This window comes from Solea solea, chromosome 12 (assembly GCF_958295425.1).
Source record: "Solea solea chromosome 12, fSolSol10.1, whole genome shotgun sequence".
NCBI classification, from domain to species: Eukaryota; Metazoa; Chordata; class Actinopteri; order Pleuronectiformes; family Soleidae; genus Solea; species Solea solea.
Window position 1 is genome coordinate 21,346,588 of NC_081145.1, and position 27,983 is coordinate 21,374,570.

General features: G+C 39.1%; 2 protein-coding genes across 10 annotated transcripts; both read right to left on the minus strand.

Annotated features, from left to right (window-relative positions):
• Positions 1–3,771: 3,771 nt before the first annotated feature.
• On the minus strand, positions 3,772–13,757 carry tesmin (testis expressed metallothionein like protein). 8 transcript variants are annotated; one of them, XM_058644367.1, is made up of 9 exons: positions 13,508–13,757; positions 12,404–12,530; positions 12,044–12,072; positions 11,845–11,927; positions 10,967–11,038; positions 10,711–10,813; positions 9,140–9,226; positions 8,957–9,042; positions 7,416–8,474 (listed from the first exon to the last, which is right to left on the minus strand). In XM_058644367.1, exons 2-9 carry the CDS (start codon positions 12,516–12,518, stop codon positions 8,297–8,299), a joined length of 753 nt encoding a protein of 250 aa, XP_058500350.1. In that variant the 5' UTR covers positions 12,519–12,530; positions 13,508–13,757; the 3' UTR covers positions 7,416–8,296. The 8 variants fall into 8 exon arrangements, with proteins under 8 accessions (XP_058500357.1, XP_058500355.1, XP_058500356.1 ...); XM_058644370.1 differs by lacking the exon at positions 13,508–13,757 and adding an exon at positions 13,256–13,442; XM_058644369.1 differs by lacking the exon at positions 13,508–13,757 and adding an exon at positions 12,996–13,224.
• A 1,872-nt stretch (positions 13,758–15,629) lies between these two features.
• gal (galanin/GMAP prepropeptide) lies at positions 15,630–23,366 on the minus strand. 2 transcript variants are annotated; one of them, XM_058644375.1, is made up of 7 exons: positions 23,214–23,366; positions 23,023–23,103; positions 21,815–21,869; positions 20,136–20,207; positions 16,501–16,587; positions 16,226–16,297; positions 15,630–15,908 (listed from the first exon to the last, which is right to left on the minus strand). In XM_058644375.1, the coding sequence occupies exons 2-7, from the start codon at positions 23,101–23,103 to the stop codon at positions 15,847–15,849; spliced, it is 429 nt and encodes a 142-aa protein (XP_058500358.1). In that variant the 5' UTR covers positions 23,214–23,366; the 3' UTR covers positions 15,630–15,846. The 2 variants fall into 2 exon arrangements, with proteins under 2 accessions (XP_058500358.1, XP_058500359.1); XM_058644376.1 differs by lacking the exon at positions 20,136–20,207 and having other exon boundaries at positions 23,214–23,352.
• Positions 23,367–27,983: the final 4,617 nt, after the last annotated feature.

The following is a 27,983-nucleotide window of genomic DNA, read 5'->3' on the forward strand; positions in this document are numbered from 1 at the left end:
GAAACTTTAAACGGGTCACAGGACTGGGGACTTTTCGCACATAAACCAACGTTTTGATCTCTTTTACAGTTTTTACACAATCTCAGTTTAAGTTTTTTCCTTTTTTTGGACCTTTTCAGATTTTATAATGAGTGTGTATTGCACCCGTTAGAGTGGCACACCAGTCCGTGAAAATAATCACAAAGATCTCTAAACAGCCCACAATTTCCAACCTACACAGATTTTTTTTACATGAAAAACGTTGCTATGGTTGTTTTCTAACCCTGTGTGCCTGTTCATTTTCATATGACTTGCAGTTTTTCCTAAAATCACCTAAAAGCGCAGAGAGTTCTGGTCAAACCTCCCTTTGGCTCCCATGTTAAAGAAGAAGAATTGTATTTTGTTAATCCCCTTAGGGAAAGTATTCCTCTGCATTTGACCCATCCTAGAATTAGGAGCAGTGGGCTGCTCAGCTTTGGAGTTTTTTAAGAAATGACGAGGGTGATTTTAAAACTGTCAATTCTCTTTCAATATACACCCGTTTTTCACAAATTTAAACGTGGGAGCTCCTGAAACCCTGCTGACGCTCACAAGACCAAAAAATAAATCTGCATCTTCAACCGTTTTTGAAATATGACACCTTTAAAACATGTTGCTTTCTCTGTTTTTCACAGAAACAGGTGTTTAACCCCAACCCTAACTCAGGGGGCGGAAAGCAGGGAGGGGGAGGGGCTTCTAACTTTTAAAGGTTGATTCCACTAAAACACAGCTTTGTCTCAGTACTTTATGTTGTAAATGTTATTTTCACCTTGGCACCAAGAAGAAGGCATGATCAAAATGTCATTATGGAATTTTCTAGCCTTTTTTATTCTTCCATGCTTCTCCTCCTTTTTTTAACGTTTATGATAAACTCAAACATCAAGCTCACCATGGCCTCACCAAACACATTATGGCCATAACTTCTATATCAAACATGTAATTGGGGACTGGGCTCCATCCCTCCCCCATCTGGGACTAAGGGGATGAGAGGAGCTTTGAGTGAGAGGAAAAATCCAGAGGGATTAAGGAATGAGGAGGAGGATAAAAGAATGATAGAGAATTTTTGAACTGTAATCAAGAGTGAAGAACTTTGAGCTGTGTTGAGGAGCTTTGAGCAGCGACGGGGAACTTTGGAATGCATTTGGGAACTTTGGACCGCAGTGAAGAAGGATGAGAAGAGGATGACACTGTGGAGATGAGAGGAACTGTGACAAACAAGTTTAAACTGTGATGAAGACCTTCAAAACTGTGATGAAGAACTCTGAACTGGGCTTGAGAACTTCAACCTGTGGAGGCAGCATTACACCTCTCAGTGTTACAGCCTGCAGGAAATGATTAGAAGAAGAGCAACAAAATGAAAACACATAAAGTTCACTCTGCTACAGAAGCGGTGGAAGAGGTGGAAGCAGTGAGCGGTTCACGGTTGCTCTGCAGAGGAATGTGATCGGTCTCAGGTGATATCCATTACAGGATTAGCTAAACCAAGCATTGCCTCTGTTTGTTTAACTGGGGCTTACAGGAGCTGCTTGTGTGGCTGGAGGAAATGGGGCTTTGTGCGGTGGAGGTTGTGATGAGGACAGAGCGCTCACAGTGTTCAGGTGGAAACTCTCTGCTTCAAAAAGCCTTCATTCATACAGGCCAGTGGTAAGAACCTGCTCACTGCAGCCTGCAGAGCTGCTGCAGCATTCACTCATAACACATCCTCTTCACAGCTGTCCTCACTTCCTCCTTACTAATCCTCTGCACTTCCTGAGGTACCATCTTACCTCCATCTCTCCTCTCTCCTCTCTCTCTGTCTCATTTTCAAGTATCAGCTTCTCAAAATACTCCTTCCATCTTCTCAACACACGCTGTTCACTTCTCCATCTCCGTCCTTAATCACTTTAACCTGCTGCACATCCTTTCCAGCTCGGTCTCTCTGTGTAGCCAATCGATACAATTCCTCTCATACACCTCCACCTATCCATATCCATGTATTTATTTAAATATTTACTTATGTTGCACAAAGTTGTATATTAAGATTATCCTGAACATTTCCGACAGTTGTTTAAATTTCATGCTCACAGTCCATTTTATTTGCTGTGGCAAGAAGTCAGTGAATAGAACTTTTAATAGATATTCTTCTTCTTTCGGCTTTTCCCTTTAGCACTCGCCACAGCGGGTCAGGACCTGCCTGATCGACAATGTTCTTTGTTTAAAACTAAAACTAAAAACTCTTACCGGCCCACTTTGACCAACACTGGACCATCATTAAAAGCCTTTTCTTTTGCCTTTGCCACACGCTAACACTTCACCTCCCTGCCTGTCCCACTTTTTCTTCGCCATTGTCTTCCTTTGGATACTTTTCTGTCCTTCCTCATTCCACCACCAAGTTTCCTTGTTTTTTTTCCTTCATCATACCAGTCGTGGTGGTAACTCCTCACTACCTCTAAGAGCCTGTCACAACTTCTCCCTGAGCTCTGCACAACCGTCTTCCTTTTTCAGCCGCCATCATTTAATCCAGATTTCCTAGGTCATCCTACAGACTGTTACTACGGTGCTGCCTAGCCACGTTCTCCACTGGCTACACCTTGCAGTCTCCTGTCTCCTTCAGCTCACATCTTCTGCATAGTATGTAGTCCACCTGTCAGCTTCTTCCTCCACTCTCATAGTTCACCCTAAGCCCCTTCCTCTCCCTGAAATATGTATTTGCCACAGCCGTTTCCTCTCTGCAAAAGCTACAACCACCTGTTCCAACACCTCCTCATCACCTCTGCTCCCTCTCTAACACTTTATCCAACTTACTCCAGAGCGCCTCTTTCTTCTAACCGACAGCCAATTTGTGGGGAATAAGCGCTGACAACATTCAACATCACACCTTCAATATCTGGCTTCAAACTCACGATTGTGTCTGACACTCTCGTCACCTCCAGAACAATGTTCACACACTCTTCATTCAAGATAACCCTGTTCTCTTGCACACACAATATATCTACCTTCCTTCTCTCCATTATAATCCGCCATCTCTTTCCCTTTACCAGGTTGCCTTCACCTCCACACTCCTATCCTTCCTTCAGTCTCGCTGCCTCCTAACACACCCTCCCTCTCTCCTCTTCCTTTGTCTTGGGCCAACAGCAGCACAGTTTCCATCAGGCCCCCTGGTGGTCAATAACACTGATAGTGGTCGTCGTTTAGCCGGGCCTCGACTGGTCCAGTATGGCAGTATTGTTTTCAATGATCCACTTACTTTCATTTTAGATAAGGTTAAAGGTTATGCAGTATTGCAGCATTATGGATGACATGCAGGAGGTGAAACTCTGAATTGTCATTTTTTTCCCTGCTGCTTTCTCACAAGCTTCACTTAGTTCACTTGTTCATGTGGAAACCGTCATTACTGTGGGTTAGACAGAGCAGCTGTGAATGAAAGTGCTAATGAAGTAAAAGTAGCTCAATACATGTTTGAACAACCAGTGTTCTCATCACTACCTCTTACTCACATAACTTTAATCTGTCCAGAACACCTCTGCAGTATAAACCCACTGTTGTGTGCTGCAGCTGCTACCTGGTGGTGAAAATGACACACTGCAACCAGAGAGACACTTGATTAGTAATCATATAAACGAATAACTAACGGTTCTGATAACTATATAGTGTATTTGTGTGGGTCTTGAATGTGAATATGTTCTGTTTTATTTACCAAAACAAGACGTCTGAGGATATCATCCTTGTAATGTAACCATTCTCCAACAGAAAATAAACAGACCATCTCCCATCAGTTGTTCCTCTCCTCTGCTTTATTTACAGCAAGCTGAAATCTGTGCAAGGAGCACACACACACACTTTATATTCATTATACATGAAAAAATACAAAGAGGACAACTGATATTTCTTGTTCATAAGTTGCTGATGGTGGGGCTCTGGTTCGTAGCACCGCATACGTCTCTGCCTGTCCGATACAAAATGGGCCGTCTCTGCGGTGATGTTCACTGGTGTCTGCGTGTTAATCTGTGCGTAGGAAGTGTACGTCTGTGTGTCGGACATGTTCTTAATGACCATGTGGACGGTGCGACTCAGGGTCGTCTCTCATCTGTCCTGGAGGTAGTGGATGAGGACTTTCTCTTCAGAGTTCAGCATGTGACTGGCTTTACTGAGCTGCCTCTGTTTATCTTCACACACACACACACACACACACACAGAGAGAGAGAGATTCTACATGAAATATAAAGTTCTAAACTGATCATTTCATTTTTTTGAGGTTAAAGGACACGTACATTCATGTAGACGTTACAACCCATGTTTCTCTCCTCCACCATCAACTATATTAGCGTGATCCTGCCTCCTGCGGCTTTAATCAGTTTACATGACAATTAGTGTTTATATCGTTAATGACAGTTGATTATATCTCCATTACTCGAATTAGTAGTTGGGTCCATAAAAAGGTATTCAGTTTAAATGATTTCTTTGTTTTATGGAGCAAAAAACAAGAAATCTTCACATTTAAGAAGCTGAAATATCTGAGGAAAAAAACGCTCAAACCGCCTAATCAATTACCAGAATATTTCGCAAATTAATTTATGAACCGATTAGGTGATTATTTGATGCGACCCTAGAATAATTACTGAATAGTTTCTCCTTTTAATTCAAATTGCACTTGTCATCATGGAGAACTAAGGGTGGGCTGACAAGGAAAGACTGATCTTATTGAGTTCACTGTAAAAAAAAAAAGAATATATAAATGGTGTTTGTGTCCTTAATGAAGCTGTCAACCTTTCAGTTTGAAAAATGCTGCCTTAAGCTGTGGTAAAGTCATTGTCAAAGTGCAGAAAGACACAAAGTGTGTGCTACGAGTTAACAGAGTGCTGCTATACCTTTGAGTACCGCGTACCAGCCATGCAGGGCCTGCTTCAGCAAACTGTTTTCATCCTCTGACACAAACCTCCTGCCAACTGTGGACGACAAAAACACAATTAGACAGGTCTGCACTCGTGTGCTGCTGTGTCGTGTTCGTCAGTCCAGTTTCTCCACAGAAGAAAGGTTGTGTCGGGTGCTGGCACACAGTCAGGACTCGAGAGACACAGAGGCTTGCTCTCGGTGAGGACATGGCTGCCGGCCCAGTTGACACACGTTCTTACACATGTACACCAAAACTGTGCCCTGTGTTCAGTGTCTGTCTGCACTAGAGCTGAACGATTTCATATAAATATTGAATTGTGGTTCATTTGATGATTCACACTATGAGAGCGAGCGGTCATTTTTACATATTTATTTTCATTTGAATAACATATTTAAAATGTTACTGTGTGATATTTGTGCAGATCTGTGAGGAAACAAAGATGTCCCTTTGATGTGTATAGGTTAGGACAATATTTCATCTGAAATCAATTTCAATTTCAATTATTCTGTAAATGTGCTCTTCACATGAACAGTTGGTTTAGTGTCGTCACTATTGTTTTAACTGGTGCTGCGTATCACCACTGATTTCCTGTATCAATTTGATATCATTATCCCATGACAGAGTGGTTATACTCACATTTGCCCTTCAGGTACATCATGGACTGAGGACCCCAGTGTATGTTTAGCTGAGGGGAAAAACAGAGATGGATGACAGCTTGTTTTCACACAAAAAAGTTGGAAGTTATTGGAAAGCAGTAAATCGTGTGAGGGGCTGAACAGTTTTACCTTCTGAGCATGACAGGAGCCCACCAACAGGGAGATGACAAAAGAACACGTCCAAACCACCGGGGCTTTTATCTTCTAGAAGACATGTACAAGCACACTTACAAAAAACCTGAACTATCTTTTGTCACTACTTTTACATCTGTATACAGTACATACAGTCCAAAAATAGTGTCTGTGTGTATTTGTTACCACTTTAGAACATTTTCTGGCATAACAAATGGAACTTGGCAGGACCACTAGTCTGTGTAGAGTCCAAATTAATGCTCCTAATGAAGCAGAACCTCATTTCTGAGGAAATCCTATTTCCACTGAGATTGGCACAGTGACCCTTGTGTGGAGGAAATGGCTGTAGAAGATGGATGGATGAAAAGTCTAGGGCTAAGATTTGAATAGTTAGGTATAACAGCTTTGTCTGTGCAAATGAATAGAAGTGTAAGGTTAATCTAATTAATAGCAAAAATAGCCAATAGAAATATAAATCTTTACTATTGTAACAGCAATTATTCTGTCATTATATGTTGTGCGGACAAATAACCCTTTTTTTCTTTTTTTACAAATTGTTGACACACAATTTCAGTAGAACTTTCAAAAGACAAAAACTCACATTTGACCAAAGATAAAAATTTGAAAGCATGCACATCTTCCTACTCACCATGTCTGCTTGAGTGAGAGTTGTCAGTCCGATCACAGTATGTGTTTCACAGCAATGTTCCAGGCTTCTTATATCTCCCATCAGTAGCTGCAGCGTTAACAGGTTCGATCCCACTCACCGTGGAGCCTGGCGGGACTCCTGTTTACTAGAAGCTAAAAAAACAGCAGAAAAACACAGGCTGACGTCACGGCCGTGATTTGCAGCGAGGAACATCAATAGTATGGAGCTACTGTGGTGGGCTCCATGTTTGTGTGTGTGGTTTTGTTCCACTGAGTAGCAAACACTACAAAGTATTTCCTGTTGCTGCTATTTTTTATGTTCATTACTGGTTTTACCCTCAGCTGAGCATCACTTACCATCTTTATCAGTAAGTGGGTCACATTTATGTTGGACTGTTGATATGAAGAATTACTAGGCCCTCCAGCAATACTAAGGAAGTGCACTAAAGACTTCATTTGAATCATAAATGTTACTCTAAAAAGTGGCCAATTTGTTTAGTTCTGTAAACAGTGCATCCTATTTCCTACAAATAAGACTGAGTGATGGCAACACAGTTCTTTAAATGAAAACATAATACAAACATATGTAATGTTTTATTGTTGTAATGGATGTAATGATGGATACAATTGTGATGTTTTAGAGTGGGGGTGAATGTTTTATAGTCATTTCAGACTTATTATGATTTATTCATATTTATATGTTTATATTGATGTGTTGAAAAGCACATTGACATGAAATGTTTAAACAAATTAAAAAAGGTTACGGTTATTCTGTATTTTGGATTTTGCCTTGTGTTTACAGCTTTGTATGTCTGTTTAACTCTTGTCTTATTGGTATAGTTTCCTTTTCTTCTCACATATTGTTTTGTATCCACGCTTATCTCACAGTTGCTTCCTATTTGTCTGATCACATGATCTGCTGTGATTACCATCACCTGTGTTTGCTCAGCTTTTCACCTGGTAGTCACTGCTCAGTTTTTAGTCCACACTCACCTTTAACTCCAAGCCAGATCATCTTTCCAGTTTACAGTAAGTGTGTATGTAATTGTCCCTTGTGCCAAAGATAACATGGGAAGAAATATCTGGTTTGTGGGGTTTAAGAAACATAGATTCACTTTTATTAACAGATTAACTTTTTTATAGACCAAACAAATAATTATCAGAGAAAATATTCAGCAAGGAAATAATTGTTAAGGCCTAGGGGCCCATTTGTAATGTCAGATATGACACCTCCTGTATCATCTCCAAACAACTCCTCTGTACCTGTGTTTTTTGTTTGAGAATGACAGCATACAGAAAGATAAATGCAATAAATGAAAATAAAAATCTTAAACTCATCTAAACATGCATATTTTTGTGACAATTTACAATTTGCTGAATGTTGAAAGTAAACAATTTAAATGAGGGGAAAAAAGAGGAAGAAACAATTCAGGACAACAATTTAGAAGATGTGAAATGTTAAATTTTTTAAGTGGCAGAGCAATTAAATCACTTTAAGCAAATATTCTGATAAAATCACGTTATCAGAACAGTGCACCGTCAGAGCAGAGCTCTCAGACAAGGCTGTTTTCCCTGTTGCTGGTGCTTTTGTTGGAGACCGCGACTGCTAAGGTTTTAGCAATATTAACAACTCTTGCAAAGTTGGCCATGACACACACTACTCTGCTAACTTCCGAATGCTGCCTCTAACACCAGGCATCTGGCAAGCTCATCAATAAGCATCAACACAATGCCCATGTGTGTGTACAAAAAAACACCAAAACAAAATAGTTTTTCAAGAACAAATAAAAATGTATCAAGTTGAAAATTCACATTACTCAGCAAATAGTTTTACATTAACAACTAAGAACAGAATATAGAGCTAAGAACTGTAGCTGCAGAAGAACAGACGGCTGTGCTTAAACAACAGTCGGCTGAATTTTAAAGTATGACCCCACATACGTCTCCTCCTCAGTGTCATCATAAGGTTTCAGTCGTCAGTGAACATGGCATTGGTAATCTGAGTGAGACAATCATTGAACTGTTCTAGGACAACACGCTCAGCCTGTGCACGGCTCAGCTCAGCACTCTCAGCACTCTCCGCCTGGACCAGCAGAGAGCCACACACAGCCTCCACCACAGCCACGGTTATCACAGATCCAGTCCCTCTGAGCAAACACACACACACATTGACATGGTGATGGACCTGCTCCTCCGAGGCTAACGTCACTCTATCATAAGTAACTGTTTTCATTTTAAATCTGCATTTTAACAATAGTCTTATTTCAGTTTACTGAATCTTTGGGATGCACGATATTAGACTTTATAATATTTTGCCTACTCATATTGCAGCAGATATAGATGTACATTTTGGTCATAAAGCAAAATAAATAAATAATAAATAATAGTTGTAGAGGGCACCAGCATAGAAGTCATGGAGGTACTGGCCTATTTGTTGTAGTCATTAGTCATATCGGCAGAGAATGGTGTTTGACGATATCTAATAAGCTAATACCGATATCGTGCGGATGATATTGTGCATCCCTACTGAATCTACCTCTGACACGGCAGAAATTTCACCTAGTGTATTAATAATATATGCTACACTGCCATAGCTATAGAGTTACTCTACATCTATGTATGATCTTACGTGTCCTTGTCAGACTTCACTTTGAGGATATTGCCAAAGTTTTGACAGCCAACGCACAAACACCTGGCGGCGCATATGATTCCTGCCTGCACACAGACACAACAGATTAAGTCAGTCTGAACATGTAAACAAATGTAACTATCTACAAAATGACTGAAATAGAAAGAAAAAGAATGTGTGTACCTCATAGCACTCGCAGTAGTTCTTGAGGCAACCGGAGCGTTTACAGGTGCAGCCTTTGTTGGCATGTGCTTTACGGCGTAAATACAACTGCATGACAAATGCAGTGATAGTGTAAGAAAAAACTGTATTTGCAACTATATTTAATATAACGTATATCATTTTGACTCCTCAAAAGTGTTTTTTTCGCAACAGTTTTGCCATTCTCTGCGATTGAAAGGCCCACGTCACTGAGCAAAGACTCAAGATCAGTGGTAGCTGTCTGAATATAAAGCTATTTAACAAAAGAATTTCACTGACCTCAGATTTAAGTTTAAACTGTTACTTTGGGGTTTATGACCGATCAAAGATAAAATACATTACACCTCGATGAAGTTAATATAAGAAAACACACTGTCCTCAGAAGTGACAAAAACTCAAGTGTGCTCTGAGTCTCACAGCAGAGCCTGAGGGGGCGCCTGTCATCCCCTGAGTGGTTTCCAGTAGCAGTGCTGCTGAAAGAGATCCACTAATATAGTGACACCCATCACCTTGGCTTAAACACCAATTAGAACGATTCATGCTCACCATGTTTTACTGTATGCTGTGGTGCAAACACCAGCAGCAGGCCACAATCAATAGTGTTTCAGCTGTTACTGACTGATTAGCAGTCAGCTCACACAGCAGTCCACCATCCTTTATCAGCCCACAGCTAGAGAATGAAGTTCCACCGGTATCCGTCACAGTCATACACACTCCTGCTCTCTACAAGGACTTTGTGTTCGTATGACTGTCCACTTCCAGAAGTTTTTTGTATTGTTTTATCAGTTTTCCCAAAATCCTACTCTGCCTTTCAGCTTTGCACCTGACAGAACTCAGAGCGGCACAGCAGCATACTGCTTGTGACTGTGAGCTACAATATGAGATGCACTGAGGTTTTTTCCTCAATTACAGGCATGTGCAGTGTAAACTGGAGACTGAGATGTTTGTACTAATTTAACTGTAACTATGTTTATATTGTTACAGTATGTAGAGTAAAGTACAGAAAAAGGCCTACAGTACCAAAATAAAGATAAATGTACAGGTGCTGACATAAATTCAAATGTGGGCAGTACCTAAACAATACCAATTAAAGCCATAGAAGAGAGTCCCATTGAACTACTTAGTGTGCAGTGTGCATTTCACTAGAAAAAAACTGGTCAATAGTACAAATTATTGCTTAATATCAATTATACTCATTCATTCATTGTCCTGCTACATGAGGATTGCTGGGCTTCTGGAGACAATCCCAGCTGACATAGTTAAAAGGCAGGGTACATCCTGGACAGGTCACCTGTCCTATTTGTTTAAAAAAAATATATACACTATATATTTATTTTACCTCTGAAATTGTGAACACTGTAGCATTTTCATTAATTCATTCACATTATCATTCATATGTATGATTCCATTAAATTAAGATATATTACTGTGTACTGACTCATGTAATATTGGTATTTTACAGTGTTACATTTAGTTAGTTGGTAAGTTGGCGACATCACTGGTGGAGTTACACTTCTGTCATAAAAATACATTAGTTAAGTAAAAATCCAAACCTTAGTTGCCTTTTGACGCTCTATTTCGTGCTTTTCATTGTTGTGGCAATTAAAGCAGTTGCAATTGCTGCACATCACTCCACCGGCAAAACACTCACAGTAGCTTAAAGAGACAATCACACAAAAACACATATAAATCACCATATCATTAAGAAACACACCTGAGGTAGCTGAGAAAGGCATTATAGCATTTAAGATTAGTTTTTCAAATAGTCTACATTGCACACTGCCGGTAATAATTAGATACTGTACTCACCCTTTGAGACAGTGGGATTTCATGCAGTTGCAGGGTTTCCTTGACTTTAATTCACACAAAGTACCAACAGGTCTTTAGGAGTCAAAAGAGAAAATATACCATGTTACAAGTCCACATTAAATAAAGCCCAGGATACAACACTGACACATTGACAATCTACAGGATATAAAATGTAAAACAAAAGTGATTTAGATACTAGATACTAACATTTCATAAATTTTTGTTGCAAGGTGTTGCAGATGACATGAAGTGTAAAATCAATTACTGCTTTTATATTTATTTCTTACTGTTAAAAATGTTGTTTATTCCTTTAAGGTGACTTTTTTTTCAACATATTAATATATTCAAATTCTCTTTCAATTTTGGCCTTAGTTCTCTGGCTTTATCATTTTCCTCAATAAAGACTTGTCATTATTAGAACAATGTAACTGTAATGTCATGGCAGTCTACATGCTTTTAAATTACAGAATAATTGTTGTCTTAATCTGTCACTTCATCTGTCTCATCTCAGGCTTTCTGCTTTCTTCAGAAGCTGCATTTAAAGGCTGTTGGCGACACAGTACCATAACTCAGCTGTCCCCTTTTAAAGACTGGCAAATGACTGGCCTAACAGGTAGGTCCTCCCTGGCCAAACATATCCCAGGATGTATCCAAAAAGTATCAGAAATAGCTTACAGTAGTCATTTTGACAAAAAGGTATCATGTCATTACTGATCTGTTACTGGGTGACAGCAGTAATGTAAAAGGGAAGTCCTCTGTAGAGTATACCAACTTCTATTAGTTTCAGGGTCCATGGTCCTCAGTGTCCCTGAAAACAGGCAGCCCCTGAATTGAGACATAACTTATAGTGGACACAACATTGTGAACTCAGTTCTTACTGTGCTGGAGTCTGGGTTTGCATGTTTTCTGTTTGGTCTCTGGCCTCATACTGGGGAGAAGTGTGATAGTAGTACTGGGGAACCTGTAAAATGAATAGTTGGTAAACAAATTCAGTTAATCAGTGACCATAAAATGGAGATGGGGCTGGGCCACTGTAGCTTTTTTTGGGTAGGGATGGAACAAAGTTTGCCATCATACCTGGCTGGAAGTCCCTTGCATACTTGAATCTGGTAACCACAGAGAAAAAGAGGAATTTTACAGAAACCTAATTAAAATTTAACAAATTCAAATTTAAAATTGGCCTTTGTGCAACAGCTGTACTATTGACTTTTCATTAAACATTAATGGGGAAACAGACAACATTCCTGAGAACAGACTAAGTTTCCTGAGATGTTTGGTCATTGTGGTAACGACACAACAGTAGCAAAATGGTACTTTTCCTCAAAAACTGTGTCATAATAAGCACTGACACATATCAATTGGAAAGTTTTTCTCAGAATTCAGTGAGAATTCAGTGCATTCGAGGAGTGTCAGCCAAATATCTATAAAGAAACTAACCTTCCCCTTGAGCTGGGTTAAGATCTCTGTATGTTGGCGCAGATTTCAAGTTGAGGAACACATGTCCTGGCTCACTGTTGTTGTTAACCAACCAAACCTGTATGCCTTCACTCATGTTACTCAGATCCTAAACAGGAAAGAGGAGTATCCACATAAAAAGAGGACAAGAAAAACTGAACATATAAGTGATAAAGTAAAATAAACAATGGAACAGAAAACTATTGAAGGTTACATTCAGGATTGAGAATGTGCAATTGAGTGAATAAAGCTGACTGTTGGAATTGTCCTGATGTGTCTGTGACGAATAGTGGACCAGTATAAGCAAATCTATAACCTGTGATGTAACTCACAGGCCAGGGAGCACTAAGCACTGTTTGCTGAGTTTGGCATAATGATATCACTGTAACAAACTTAACACCTTTTTATAAGGCGACAAAATGAATAAAGTTAATAATTTACAGTCCTGAAATTAATGCAGTAATAACAGCAGTCTAATGTCTGCGCCCACTACTGTGATCTCAATAACAGCACTGTAATTATTTACAGTATTCATGTAATGTCAGTAATGCTATTATACTGGTAGTGTTATTACCTTTAATGTTAACGCCTTTGCACAGCAGCCAGAAAAAGCACAGGTGTCACATTAAATATAGCTCTGTTTATGTCATGTTAATTCAGACAGTGTGATAGGGACCCGACATTCACAGTGAAACTGGGGGAAGCTTAACTGAACTCAGGCATTATTAATTTGATCATGTACACCTGTGAATTTCCTCTTGTGACGTGCCCATTGTTGCTAGCAAGTTTGTGTAAGCATTTTTAAACTACAGTAAATGAAAGTTCAGACCCTACCTATTTGTGTTCTTCCCTAAAACCCTGAGGGAGTTCATGAAGATAACGTGCAAGTTATAGTTGTCATCAAGCTACATTAGCGTCAAGCTAACCACTTAGCAATTAGCTCTGAAACCGTTGGCTGCTTTTTCTAATTACGTTTGCTTATTACAGGGCTATATGGGCCTAATCACGCAGCGGTTACGTAGTTGACGAATGACTGAATAAAAATTATAAATTTGACAACATGGAAAACAAGTCAGTTCACATTACCAGTTGGTTCACGAGTCTAGTCACTGAAGTAATGAAGCTAAGATGATTAGGCTAACTACTGTGATTCAGCATTTCAGTGAAGGTCTCCTCGTTTAGGCTTAAACAGCGTCAGACATTTACCAACTGATTGATGATGCTTCAGAACTGTTATCATAGGTGAGTAAATGAAGCGCACCCTTTCCATGGCCAGCGAACAGTGTGGCTTTTAAAAAAAAATACTTTTTACTGTCAACATACACAAGTGCAGCCACTTTAAGGAGGAAACATGTTTTCTGTTGGCAGTGAATGAGTGGGGGATAAACTGGATCAATCTACATGGTAAATTAACTGTCGAATAAATGTTTAAATTAACATTTGCATAGGAAGTCTTTCACTATTAAACAAGTTGTTTTCCCCATACTATGTGTAAAATCACATATGATATTATCCAGAATAAATCTACAGGCGTGAGTATACTTCCAAAAACAGTCTCGGCATGGGAATCACAGAAAGAGCATCTTAAATCGATATCAGTTTTGAATTTCACAAGACTTAGAGACTTAACTGATGTTGGAGTTGCAAAAAATATTACCCATTGGTAACTTTTTGTTTTTCTGTCCTGTGCTTTTTGGATTTTGGCTCACTCTGTTCTTCTCAACCTGTCACAGTTACCTGAACTCACTCCACTCCACATCCCACCTGTGCTCTAATTCTCTGCTCTCCCCCAGGTAAGACCTGTAGAACTTTATTTTCCATACTAACCTCATGATGCTCAACTGTACATTATAACCAGTGTACAGACTGCTGTGCTATGCTGGCTTATTTTTGAATGCAGTTTAAAGCCAGTCACTCATACACTGAATTTGCCACAAACATTTGCCCTTTTCCTTTTTTTTTCTTGTCAATTCTGTACCTCATTTGCTCACAGCTCATGTGGGAAGTGCACAAATGAGTCAAGACGAAATGAGGATGATAAATAATCAAATGGGATCCACAAACTGACCCTGAAATTGAATCATTCCAATGTTACATTGCTGTTAAAGTGAATTCCCTCCACATTAAGTGACTGCTCCATAGGAAGAGAAGTGTCTGTCTTAAGATGACTCATATCCACATGTTAGGTAGGCTGCATTCTGCCTGCAAACCTTGGCGCCCAATTTAGTTTGGCAGCTCACATTATTTCTTAAAGTGGCATTCATCAGCTTCCAATGTGAACCAGGCACGGACCCGACCTGGCCCCTGCATGTGCAAAAGAATAACATCATCCACGTCGTAACATGTCACACATAGTAGACTGTAATATGAAAGTAAACAACATGGAAGCCACTTAAGTCAAGCTACTGAAAATTAGGAGAAAGAGTCCAAATGTTACGTTATTAACCACCCAGAGCCTTCAGGTCATTTAGAAAAGGTTTGCTAAGTCAGAACTAAATATCAAAAAGCAGCATCAGTTCCTAAGAGCCACAGATCTGAAACTAAATCAAGAACTTGCGCTGCAAGAATTGAGTTACATATGATTAAAAGATCAGATTTGGGCCACTGGAGTTTTCTGTCTGTATATATTTAGAATCTCTCAATAGACTGCTGAGACCTTTTACTGGCCACTCGCTTTTTAAATTGATGTCTACACCCTGTTTGTTTTTAGTATATTTATGTTTGGTAATTGAGTTTGCATGTTCTTTCCCTTTGTGTGTGGGTTTTCTCCGGGTTCTGCCCTAAGATGGACTGACGATCTGTCCAGGGTGAAGCCCGCCTATCGCCCTATATCAGCGAGATTGGGGCTAGGAAATGGATGGATGGGTGGGTGGAAGTTAGGTTATTGTAAATGTTAATTTAGGAGCAAAGTCATGCTGATCAAGTTGTACAGATGCTGTACAACCTCACTGCTGGAATGGAGGCATTTTGTAGGATGTTGTACGATGTGATTCATCGTGATTGTTTTTCTCATGTGTTATTCACTATTTTTCTCTTTGCAACACTAAAGGCAATTAATTCAATCCATTCAAGTTGTCTAGTAAGTCCAGTGTCTATGTTTGTTTATTTCACACTCTTTTCCTCAATCAGATGAGATTATATTTAGGTGATAATACAGCGTTGGTCCGTCTCACTCAGATGCACTTACATTCGACAAACACACATGGACTAGAGTGGAGATCAAGTTTTATTTACACAGGAGCAGAAAGATCTGATATTTGTTTCAAGGAAAGAACCCATATCTGTCGGTTAAAGAGTTAAAGAATCAGATCTTTGATACGAGGACAAATCCAGAGTCGGAGTGTGAGTGGAGCTACAGAAAGATGAAGATGGTGGGAGCCCAAGGGTATAGCGAGGTGAGCGGCAGGGGAGGCATGAGGAAACCGTTAAGGATTGGCCAGTTCATCTGATGTCAGAGAGGAAGGTAGGCTGTCCAATGCTCCCATCTCTGTAACACACAAACACAAACATGATGTATGTAACGTTTATGCCTTTATACTGTGGCTATAAATATACAGGCAGGGCATTGTAGTCATTTCCTGAAGGTACATGCTGTTTTTTATTCATCAAGTCTTTTGTTATGTGGTTTAAGTCCTGTATTCAGTGAGAAACCTGAACAATCTGACGTCGACTTATAGATATTGATGTGACGCTGTTTAATAATGCGACAGTAGTGTGATTACCAGCACGTTTATGAGGACCCGAGTAAGTTACATAACTATAAACGTCCTCCACGTAGACGAGAGAGTGAGTGGGCAAACTCACCTTTGAGTTTGAGGTATGACAGGAAGTCAATGATCGTGTGGATGACGTCTTCATCTGCTATTCTTAGGGCACCTGTGGAAACAAAGCAGTAAATTGCAGTCGCATGTCATTAGCACAGGAGCTCTGGTAATGACATACAGTATGAGGACATTTCAGGATATAAAGACAAGGACAGAATCTCCTAACAGTTATTCTTCAAATGACAGTGAAACCAATGAACGTCTGATAGAAAACATGAAACTGTCCTGCTTCCATGTGGGGGACGAAAGACAAACCTGTTCTGAAGTCCTCCTCTTGACCCATGTCCCTCTTGCCAGCCAGACCCGGCTTGTCTCCTAGTGTCCTGTGTCCATCTATACCATCTGGACAATAAGGTGTGAACACAGTTGATACAGCCATAAGATTAGCAGAGCATATTTTTTTTATTCCACTGATTACAACCGTCTGTTCATTGTTACTTACAAATTTCAGCAAATGTCATGATTTATAGTTAAAAAATATTGTTCTTTTTGTTTGAATTTGACGGAAATCCTCAGCCGCTCCAGGATTTCCATATCTTATAACTGTGAATGAAATTATTATTCACATCTGTTGGAACTGGAAAATACAATATCTGACTTAAAAATAACCAAAGCCAGAAATGTTCAGGTGATTTATAAAGCAACACTATGCTCCTGTATAAATGAAGAATCTCTGACTAATTGCAGTTTTTCTCAGTCGCTTAGTTTTACATTTCTTACATCAGAATCCTCCACTTGTGCGCAATATATTCACAATTTCTCAGTCATTTAAACATATACAGTAATCACATGCAAAATGGTCTTCATGTCTCTCACACACACACACAAACAATTATATAGTGACTCATTCTGATCATAATGACATGTTCAAATATTTACTTTGGAGAGATAAACTATTTTTGAGCAACTTTGACCGATAGTTTAAAAATGTACCAAAGTGACCGATGTGAGTGGAGCCTTTTTAACTCTCACTCCTTACTCTGCTGAGTAAAAAAACATGAATTAATTAATTCAAGTCCAACTTTCAGTGAATAATCTTTTAACATATAAATAGGATGTACTTCCTTAATTAAAGTCAAAAGATTGTTTTTCTTTTACAGTACTTTGTCTCTGAACCCAACAGAAATAATTACTAGTGCCTGCAGAGGGCACTGCTGCTCAGCAAAACTGCATAGTGTTGCTTTAATTCACAAACAACAGCAACAACAAAACAGTCATATTTCCTTTGCTACAGTATGAGACACACATACACAGTGAACACATGGCACACCTCTATCTAGTCCTCGTAAAAAGGAGCTAAAGGACATTGTTGTACACTTGATTATTTCAGCATTTATTAGTTTGTTATTGTGCGGGTTAATTTCCAAACTTGTACGGACCATCTGCAGGGCTTGGCTCATGGAATTGCAGTAACACAAACCAACAGAAGACATAAAAGCACGTTAAAAAAAAAAAAATAAATAAGATGGATGAGTTGTACTTTTAAACACATGCATAATAATGACGAAAAGAAAGGGGTTCAGATCCTCATCCTATGAGTGCGTCAGCAATTTTACATTTTGGAAACACCGGGTGTTTCACATGTATGTTTGCCAAGGGTTGACTGTACCAGTGTTTAGGTACCATTAGGTACCAGTGTTTTTCAGTCCACACACTTGGTACGTCACTTATGCTGTGAGTGGTCATGATGTGGATTAAAGAGGAGTGATGCTAATTAGCAGAAACATTTTACAGGTTAGCTCAAGTAGTGCTTGAACTCAGTCTGTTTGTGTTGAACTGTAAGTTCTGACATCTAATTAAAATAATTAAAATGCATGGCATTGGATGAGCCCATTAGAGGAAACTAGAATACTTAAGTATTCTACAGTATATCCTACACTGTCAACCACATTGTTCTGTAGTTGAATTGTTAATATTTGCCTCTAAATCTGACAATCCTGCGTCAGGCAAAAGACTCAAATCAAGAGCAAAACTGATAAGTGGCCATGCAATTTATGCAAATGATGGAGCTAGGTGACAAAGGGTCCCAAAAAAGGAGGAAGTCAGTATGACAATAAAGCAATATGTTTATGTGCAAATGACAATTGGCAATAAAGCTCTTCTGATTCTGATTCTGACTAGATGGGTTGACAACATTCCACACATGTAAAAACAATACAAGTTGACCCCTAAAATGCAATAGAAGTATCAAATTAAAATAATGGCAAGATGGTGATGTAACCTAAATTGAGGCTGGTGAGATTAAAGAATTGGGAGAAACTGATTAGATTAAAATGCAATAACAATAACATGCAGAAACCTTAGGCTGAAATTGCTTTTATTTCAGCAAAGCTTAAGCTAAAAATGGGAGAGCATTACAATGTGGTACAATGTGTAAAATGAAGGTGAATCAATTTTCATTTGTAATAAATGGAGGGTAAAATAATTATACTTTATTATTTAAGAGTACAATCACCTGATAGTATAGATTGTTGTTTATTACCTAAACATCTGTTGGCTTTTGATGCTAACTGACAGCTACATATGTAGATTCTCCAAGAGTAGCGTTAAGTGTGAAAGAAGGAGAGAGAGAGTGGAAGACATGCAGTAAAGGGCCCACGTGTGTTAAACATGCGGCCGCTGCAGAGGACATAAGCTTGTTTAAATGCACAATTTAACCGTTATTTGCTACTTCATGGATAGGATACAAACTGCCCGCAGACTAGTGACAGAGTTGAGAGAGCTTGTTTTAGTTTCATATAGGCGTATTAACTCTTTAACACGTTTGCGCAAGCGCACTTTGCATTACCATACTTAAGCAATGGTTTGTGCTATTGGTCTCTGAAAGCTGAGAAGGAAGCCGGCGAATCAGCATCTTTGTCACCAGAGAGGAGAGAGTTGGAAAAACGCTTGTACATAGTTTCTATTTTTTGGCCCGTTTTTGTACATTGAAACAAAAACTCAAACAAATATTGTTTTAAATATGTTTTACACTGTTCAAATGTCAAATTTATCACGCAAAATCTAGTGTTCATGTACATCTACAGATTGTTAATGCACTTTTATAACATGCAGTAAATTGTAAATAAGTGCCAGATATTGAAAGTTATTCTGGAAAAATGGACAAAAGCACTTAATCACATGGCCTGTTTATGGTTAAAATAAGCAGCAACAAAAAATGCTGTATATTTTGAGGCTTAGGTGTTAAAGGGTTAAGTTCTTTCCCAACAAGCGTTTTGATATTTTCTTGACAGTTAAAAACAAATTAACTGAGCACTGTCAGGTTATTAGTGAAATTAGTGAAATCAAACCTCGAAGGTTTGAAGAACAGTCCTTGAAGCTTCAGACTAAAAAGAAGTTTGCATTGTTTACATTTGAATGCTAAACGTGTGCTAGAACACGTACTAGTTCATTCAGAGTCAGCTGATCATCTTACGTGATTTCTGTATTCCCGTAGCAGCCTCTGCATTGAAACCACTTGAAGCTCAGCTATGAAATGACAGCAGTGGAGTAGAACATTTTTATTATTATTATTATTATTGTTATTATTATTATTATTATTATTATTATTAATAAGGATAATTTTATCCTTATTTTATCCTTATTAATTTACCCTAACGTACTTTGTTCCTTGTTTTGATAATCAAGTCAGTGCAAAACTGTGACAGAAAAATTACAAATTAGTCCACGAATGGAGATTGCACGATTTCCTTTGCTTAAAGCACAGAGAGAGAGAGAGAGAGAGAGAGAGAGATGCAGTGTTTGGATGCATGAGGGCGGAGAGCAGTAGGATGACAGACGTCCTGTACTGATGAGTGGCAGAAGCAGCTCAGAGGCGGAATGTTTGGCAGAGCAATTCCCGTACTGACACCAAGGCCCTGCAGCGGCCGTATGTAGGTTTACTATCTTACATTTAGTGACCAGCTCGTCTCTGCCTCTGGCACTGGGAGAATCCTTTATCTGAATTAGGTGATCAATACGACCTGAAACACAGGCAGGAGCAACCTTTACCGGGGCTTCACACACGCACACACACACACACACACACACACTTGGATACCCAGTGGTTACTTAATGTGTCCTCCAAAGGTAATGAGCCAATTTTTAAATTACACTAAATTACCTGACACAGTGGACACGGACAAAGAGGGGGGTGAAAAAACACTGCTGATTCACCAAATGTGAGCTGGACCGTGTCTTTTGTTAGCTATAATTTCATAATTTAACATTTTCAGATAATGCACGTACAAAACCAAGCAAGCATTTCACAGAGATGAGCCACGGGTCCATTACTGATTAAAACGGTACCTATAAGGCCGCAATTTAGCAAGCGATGTACAGACAGTTCATGACTGTTATATGACATTACACTGTGGTAAATGAAGACGTGCATACATGCTACACTTTTGGTTCAAGCAGCAATACTTCACTAGTTTGGGAAATAATGCTAAATCGAGCAGGTTAGGCCAAAACTGATATAATTGAGTCTGATCCTGTCAAAAAATTGCTTTAGTTACTCTTCTGCAAACCATAGGAGACATTCTACATTGGCAACAAACTTTATGACCCTGATAACTTGTGCTTTATTACAGCGCTTGTCTGTTAAAGGTACAATAGGCATCATTTTCTTGGAATTATTCATCAATTAGTGCATAATAACCTTTCAGCATAATGTACAGCTCCAGGTTTCAGAGCAATAAATGCAAGAAAACGCAAAGGGGTTGTCTGTCACGCATGACATGACTGTAGTAGTACTAATACTAATACTAGCACTAATAACCTTTAGGTTAAAGTGAAAATTGTACGAGGGGGGAATCTGCCTACTGCAACTTTAAATATGAGGCTACTGACAACAGGGAAACAGCTCATCTGTTTCTCTCTCTCTCTAAAAACAAGCAGGACACTCTAAAAGCTGACTCATTTGCAGGTTGGTTTTTGTATGGACAGGGGGCACAAACACCGCTCTGTAAATGGGCAGCTGTTTGCAAACAGATTTACAGTATCAACTTAATGGGCCCTATTTTGTATTTATTATTCCTTTACTTGGTTCAAACTGGCACTAAGCAGAGTGCTTTTACGCGTTTTATCATTTTCCACTTTCTTTTTTTATTCCATGTCGGGATTAGAAAAACATTCAGCCTGTTCTTCTCCCCTCAGTTAGCCACAATATTTGAATTCAGAGCTATTCCATCTTAGATTGTATTTTGAATCATTTGAAACAAGTTTCCATTTTCGGATAAATCGAGCACGGAAACTGGAAACAGTTTGTGCTGACTTTAGTTAGTCTGTTGTTAGTCATGTCATGTTATGACATGTAGCAGTATGTATGCATGTATGTATGTACAAGTTTTATGACTCTTCTACAACTGAGAGAAGCAGAGTCAGTTTATATCTACAGTATCTACTGTGTAGATCCTCTTCCCAAAGACATGTGTAAATTAACTCACTCAAGTTTTTACTCCACTGGGTGTCCTAAAAGCAGCCTTGCTTAAGATAACGGACACAAATTGTTGCCTGTGTCATCACAGTGTGTGTTCATATATGTGTGTGGGTCTGTGTGTGTGCATGTGTGTGTGTAGTAAATACTTACGGGGACCGAGCAGATAGCCAGCACTGTTCAGAGTCCATCCACGCTTCTCCTTTGCCTGAAGTGACACACAATTATGAGATCAATCATAACACTTTTTTTTTGATTGCTTTAGGACATGTTCAAAAAAACCTACATCACATATAAAACAGAGCATTATTCAAGTACTTTTGTTATCTGTCAGTGTGGGGAAAAAAAGGGAAATACATTGATCACCAGACAAAATAAAATATTACTCTGTCTTCATATATCTATTAATAGTCTTTAAAGTTTTAAATTCAAGTTTGAAAAGTGTAAACCTTGTTTAAAGGCTGTAGGTTCAGGAATAATTTATTACTTGGTTGCATTAGACATGAAATACTGTAACATTGCAGGACTTAATTTAGAACTACTTTATATTGGTGTCTTTGTCATGTAGGGGATGTATGGGTTTTTGTTATTTATTTTATGTTTATTTTGCTAAGTTGGTTTTAAATCATTTCAAGGCTTTAAAGACCCTGCTTGTGTTGGCGCTTCATGCTTAAGATGATAGATAGATACTACTTCTATATATATACATATATATGTATATATATATAACTTATATCATCATCACCAAATATCATCCTCTACAGAAACCTTCCTAGAATTAGCCCTTTTTTGACCTGGTGGGGACTCAAACCAGAAATCCACCGGTTACAAGCCAAGTTCCCTTTCCACTTGGCCACAGGCTGCCCCCATGGTAATGTTCTCAGTACAACACATGACTTTAAACACGACCATTTCCACTACCTTCCTGGATTAAACTGCTGTTCTTCATCCTTGTATTTATTTGAAATTATATTTTAAACTGATTTATGTTTTTACTCTGCTTTAATTCATGTGTTATACTGCTGTATAATTATTAAATAGTCAATAAGTAAGTTATTAGGGGCACATGTAAAAAAAAAAGAAGCTTCTGACTTCAATTTTTTTGCACGTGGCACTAATAGTCTTCCATAAATGTATAATTAAGACAATTCTCATAATAATCTTTTTACTCTCATTACTTAAGTACATTCAATTAAAAGAGATCACTAGAGTAAATATGTTGTACTTTTTGTATACTTTGCAACTAGTAGTGACTTTAACTTTCAACAAAGTGTATTTATATGAACTTCTTCTCCATGTCCATGTTCAGTGTATTAGCCTAAAATGAAAGTGAAGCTCGTGTCGTGTCATGGACATCTTACCGCAATCACCAGCCCGATGGTCTCAGACAGAGTTGCGCAGAAGATGAGCGACACGCAAAAAATCCCAAAGCACTTCTGCATCTATAAGACACGCAGAGAAGAGGAAAGGAGATTCTGCGCATTATTCATCAGCTCGAGGGAACTTTTTCCAGTTCATGATGAACAAACAAAAGAACATGCACGTGACTCACCTTCTTTGATGTGACTTTTCTGCTCTGCTCTGGATTCAGCTGACTGAAGTTGGTCTCTGTGTCTCTCTGTGAGTGTGTGTGTGTCCTCGGTGTTGAGTCGAAGACTACGTCCACCTTTTATTGTCCCTCGCGCTGCTGTCCGCTGGCGTCAGCGGCTCCTCCTGCACACCGCAGGGGCAGGTCACGAGCACGACGCATAAAGAAATCCTATAATATCATTTAATGACATCATCACATTTTTCTTTGTCTCCCTCGGAGACGTGGGATTAAATTCAAAGAGGGAGAGGAAGAAAAAAATCTATCTGTACTACATAATGTGACGTCTGACTTTAACTTGTTTACTCCAATTAAACATCCTCCTGTCCATATATTATAATATCATATATATTATGACATATATATTATATTTATATATATATATATATATATATAAAATAGTTTTTGACTATTATATGACTAATACATATATCTTTATGTATTAGTCATATAATATATATGATTATAATTTACTCACCAGATTTTTGCTGTTTCTTTCAGAATACTTGTTACGGTTATTAATAGTAGCAGGAGACCAAATGTAGTGATGCATGACTGTAAAATCCTTAATATTATGATAGTAATAAGTAATAACAATAATAATAGCTGTAACTATTTAAATCTGGCATTTATGCTGAGATTGAAGAAATGTTTAGTTCACTGACTCTAAAAGAGACACTGCACAGACTAATACAAGGAAGGAAACAATGTAACATTCATGAAGCTTGCATGGAAAATTAAGAAAATTAATATGTTTGATTAGAACATTTTGATAAAACTTACTTGATCTAAACCAGCATCAGTAGAATAGTGGATCTGGAAGACCCTTTCTTTGTACACTGACACTGTAAGGACAACCTAATCAGCCTCTGTCTTCTAAATGAAGCTCATGAAGAATATCTATATAATATCCCACCCGATAACTGTTATTTACTTTGATTTCTTGCCAAACATCTGTGAGAGGATTTCTAATTGAATTTTAATAATACACACTGTATTTGCAGTTTAAGTAAAACTTACAATCCGTTGATGAAACTTGACACAGTGTAATTAAACAATATTTCATCTCAGTGTGGAGGACACACAGTGGATCTTTCTGACCGCAGTGGGAGCTAATCTGGTTTTGATACCAGTAATCTATTACAATAACCTTCATTAATTTTGGTCCCCAGGCACGATTCCACAAAGCAAGGCCACCAAGAACTGTTAACGAGGAAAATTGCACAGTAAATCCTTCTGAATCTTGACGTCAGCCTATTTGTTTTTCAGGATACATGGCCAGAAACATTCTATTTATTGTTTTTTTTGTTTGTTTGTTTTTTTAATTTTGGATTCCCATTAGCCACCACTAAGAAAACAGCTTCTCTTCCTGCGGTTCACACACAAACATGAAATTTAAAACAGAACCTGTACCGTGTAAATTGTGCTGAAAGAAATATGATTTTAGAACAAAAACCTGCAAAAGGGGTAGTTATTTGTTCCTGGCTGGCTGCTAGCAGATTATATCCACATTTACAAAATAAGATATAAGTCAGATATAGTCTGAGATATTTTAGGAATATGTTTGCTGCTTCATCTCACTATTTGACATCTTTTTTCTGACTGGAAACCCCCTCCCCGCACCACAGTCCATATAGAGTTCAAACACAATATTTAGTGATTTCTGTGTTTTAAATTGAACTAAATAGCACAAACCTAGCTACGGACTTTTATTTTTAATGGTCACATAGAGTGAACTTGGCAGAGCAGTGGACAGAACAATGAGATCAGGTGAATCCTTTCTGAAGACATTCTGTCTGAAAGCCTTACTTTATGCTGCATTGGTTTTATGCACACAATTAGTTTCTTTTAAATCTGATTCATTTTATGAGCTCATTCCAGGGTTCCTACAGGTCCTTGAAACCCTTGAAAGTGTGTGAATTTGAAAAAAACTAAGCAAGGTCCTTGAATGACAAACGTGAACAACGAGATGTTAACAGTTGGGTATCCTCTATCAGTTTGCCAGTGAATCTCAGAGTTGATGTATATCTTTGGTTTGGCAGAGAGGAGAGAGGCTTAGGTCAAGATGTCTGGCTCCTTCCTCTGCTGATACCTAGAATCGACCTTGGGTAGTCGAGTTATCGGTCCTTTTCCCCAGTTAGGTTCAACAAAGGTATAATGAGGGACATTCTGTAGACAAATTATGGGTGCCAGGGTTACACAGAGGCATTTTTGATTTGCCAGTTTCAGCTGGTCTATACTGAGTTATTAGGTTTGTGCTTAGGAATGTAAGTTGTTCATTTAAAGACGGCCGAATATCACGTTTTTCTCTTAGACCATTGACGTGTGAGTCCATGCAGAACAATGAAAGAAAGTAACGTTAAAAGCGAGAGCGCAAATTATGTGATGCCTGGGAAATGAAAATTCCAAGATCTCTGCCTTACCAAAGAAAATGACAAAGACTGACTGAAGATCACATGGACAATCACAGATGCAGAGTGTGCTGCAAATCAATGGAAGTGGACGAGGCGACTCTTAAGGGCTCCCTTGGCACAGTTCACGCGGACCCAACATTCATCGTGCCCATGACGCCATATGCGTCATCAACACGCAACGCAGAACAAACATTTCAACAACATTAGAAGTAGTCACCAAGGATAGTCATCCGAGCCTCAACCTGGCGACCCTCGAACCAGCTGACCCCCTGACTCCCCTGCCCGATGGGCCTTTCAGCTGTGAGCCGCTCGAACCAGACATGTCCAAGGGAGCTGTAGCATCGTTCTCTTCTTCTTTGGTAGGAATGCGTCCTATTGCCTGTGTCCAGACTTGTACCGCCACCAGATAGTGAAGTCAGATACTACAGGAACCTGACGCGTGAGTATACCAGGGTCCACGCACACGTGGCATATGCACAGAAGTATACCAGGGCCTTTACAAGTTGCCCTCCCATCTTAAGCTGTGTCAGCACATTCGATCCTTGAATTTAAGTGAATTGGTCCTGGAAAGTCCTTGAAAAGTCCTTGAATTTGATGTCAACCAAGGTGTGGGAACCCCTTCGTTCAGAATGATTTCATGCGCCTTTGTGGATTCAAGCCCCCTGTGAGCACAAAACAGCCTTTACAGTAATACTGACACTGTTCTGTTTGAAGGTTATTAGAACCCATGCAGGAGCCCAGAGCTACAGAGACACAGTAATCCAATTCATCCCGGATTTTTGTGAGAGAGAACATTCAAAATATATTGAATATATTTGTCATCTTCCCCTCAGTGCTGGAAATAAACACTTGGTGACAGTATAATAGGCAGGTGAAAAGTACAACATAGAGTGGGGAAGCCATTTCATTTTCTCTCTTGCTATCTCTCTCTCTCTCTCTCTCTCTCTTTCTCTCTCTCTCTCTCTCTCTAATAGCACATATCACACATTGTCCTGTAGAAAGACCTTCCTGGCAACAAACAGCAGCTCCTCCTGCCGATTTACTGTTCCTGCCTATTATGACAGTCGCTGGAGTCAGACCTGATGGAGGACATTAGACCCAAAGAGCCGGGACACCTGGGCGGTGAGACACAGCGAGACATAACACGAGCAGAAACAAAAATGGGAATGCAACATGCCAAACAAGTGTGGGCAGAACACAGAGAGACAGAAGTGAGTGAGATGACAGCAGGGAGGAGTGAGCAGAGCAGGTGAAACATGGCAAAGGAGGTGAAGAAAACGAAGGACAGAAAAGGAAAAGGGGAGCATGCGTTTGCCAAGTACCTAGTATCTGAGGAATTATGCCCATATTTGACAATTCTATACCTCTTGTGTGTCCTTTATGCCTGGAAGTGAAAAGTTCATGTCATAAAAACACAATACATTTTGCAGCAGTAAAGTTATGTTAAAAGTCAGTTTAACACCAATTCCGATCAAATCATAGACTGTATGTAATATACTTCCAGTTTCTCAGTGAAATTGATCAAGAAGTAGGAATATATAGAATAGCCACTCGGAGGCAACTCCACTGGTTGCCAAAAGAACTCTGAAGTCTACGGAAATTGAGTGAATTGCTTGTTTCAGCTCTTCTTCAGTAGCACTTGATGCCATCCATCCATATTCTACCACACATTCTACCTCCACATGAGGGTCATGGGTGCTGCTGGTGCCAATCTCAGCTGACATAGGGCAAAAGGCGAAGTACACCCTGGACAGGTTGCCAGTCCCTCACAGGGCCACATAGAGTAAAATTACCATCCACTCTCACACTCACACCTATGGTCAATTTAGCGTGTGCAATATGCCTAATAACTAGGTTTCTATTTAGAGGAAAATTTAAAATAAATCATGGCACATATGAGTGGACACCTGTGGTGACGCCTCTGAAATTCATCAACAAGGTTCCGTACCATGATCCCGATTCTAGAGCCTTCAAAACATGACTTCAGATTCTTATGGGTGACATAACAATCGGTTGCCACTTCACTTGGAAGAAGTGTTAAATTGAACTATTTTATTGTTACTTTAACAACCCTTTTTGTTGCTTAGCCCTAAACAGAGTTAATTTTAAGACTATTGAACAGTGTAGTTGGTCCTTATTGGAATTGGTGTTAAATGGGCTCGCTTAGTGTTACTTAAACACTGCGAGTTTTACTGTTGTGGACTCCTGTTTGAATCAAGCCAGCCCAGCCTCCCAGAAGATCCATGAGGAGCATTAATTTGCTATCAGGGGAGACTAGTAAGAATGGACAACAGAATAATGTGATGATAGTCTTTAAAGA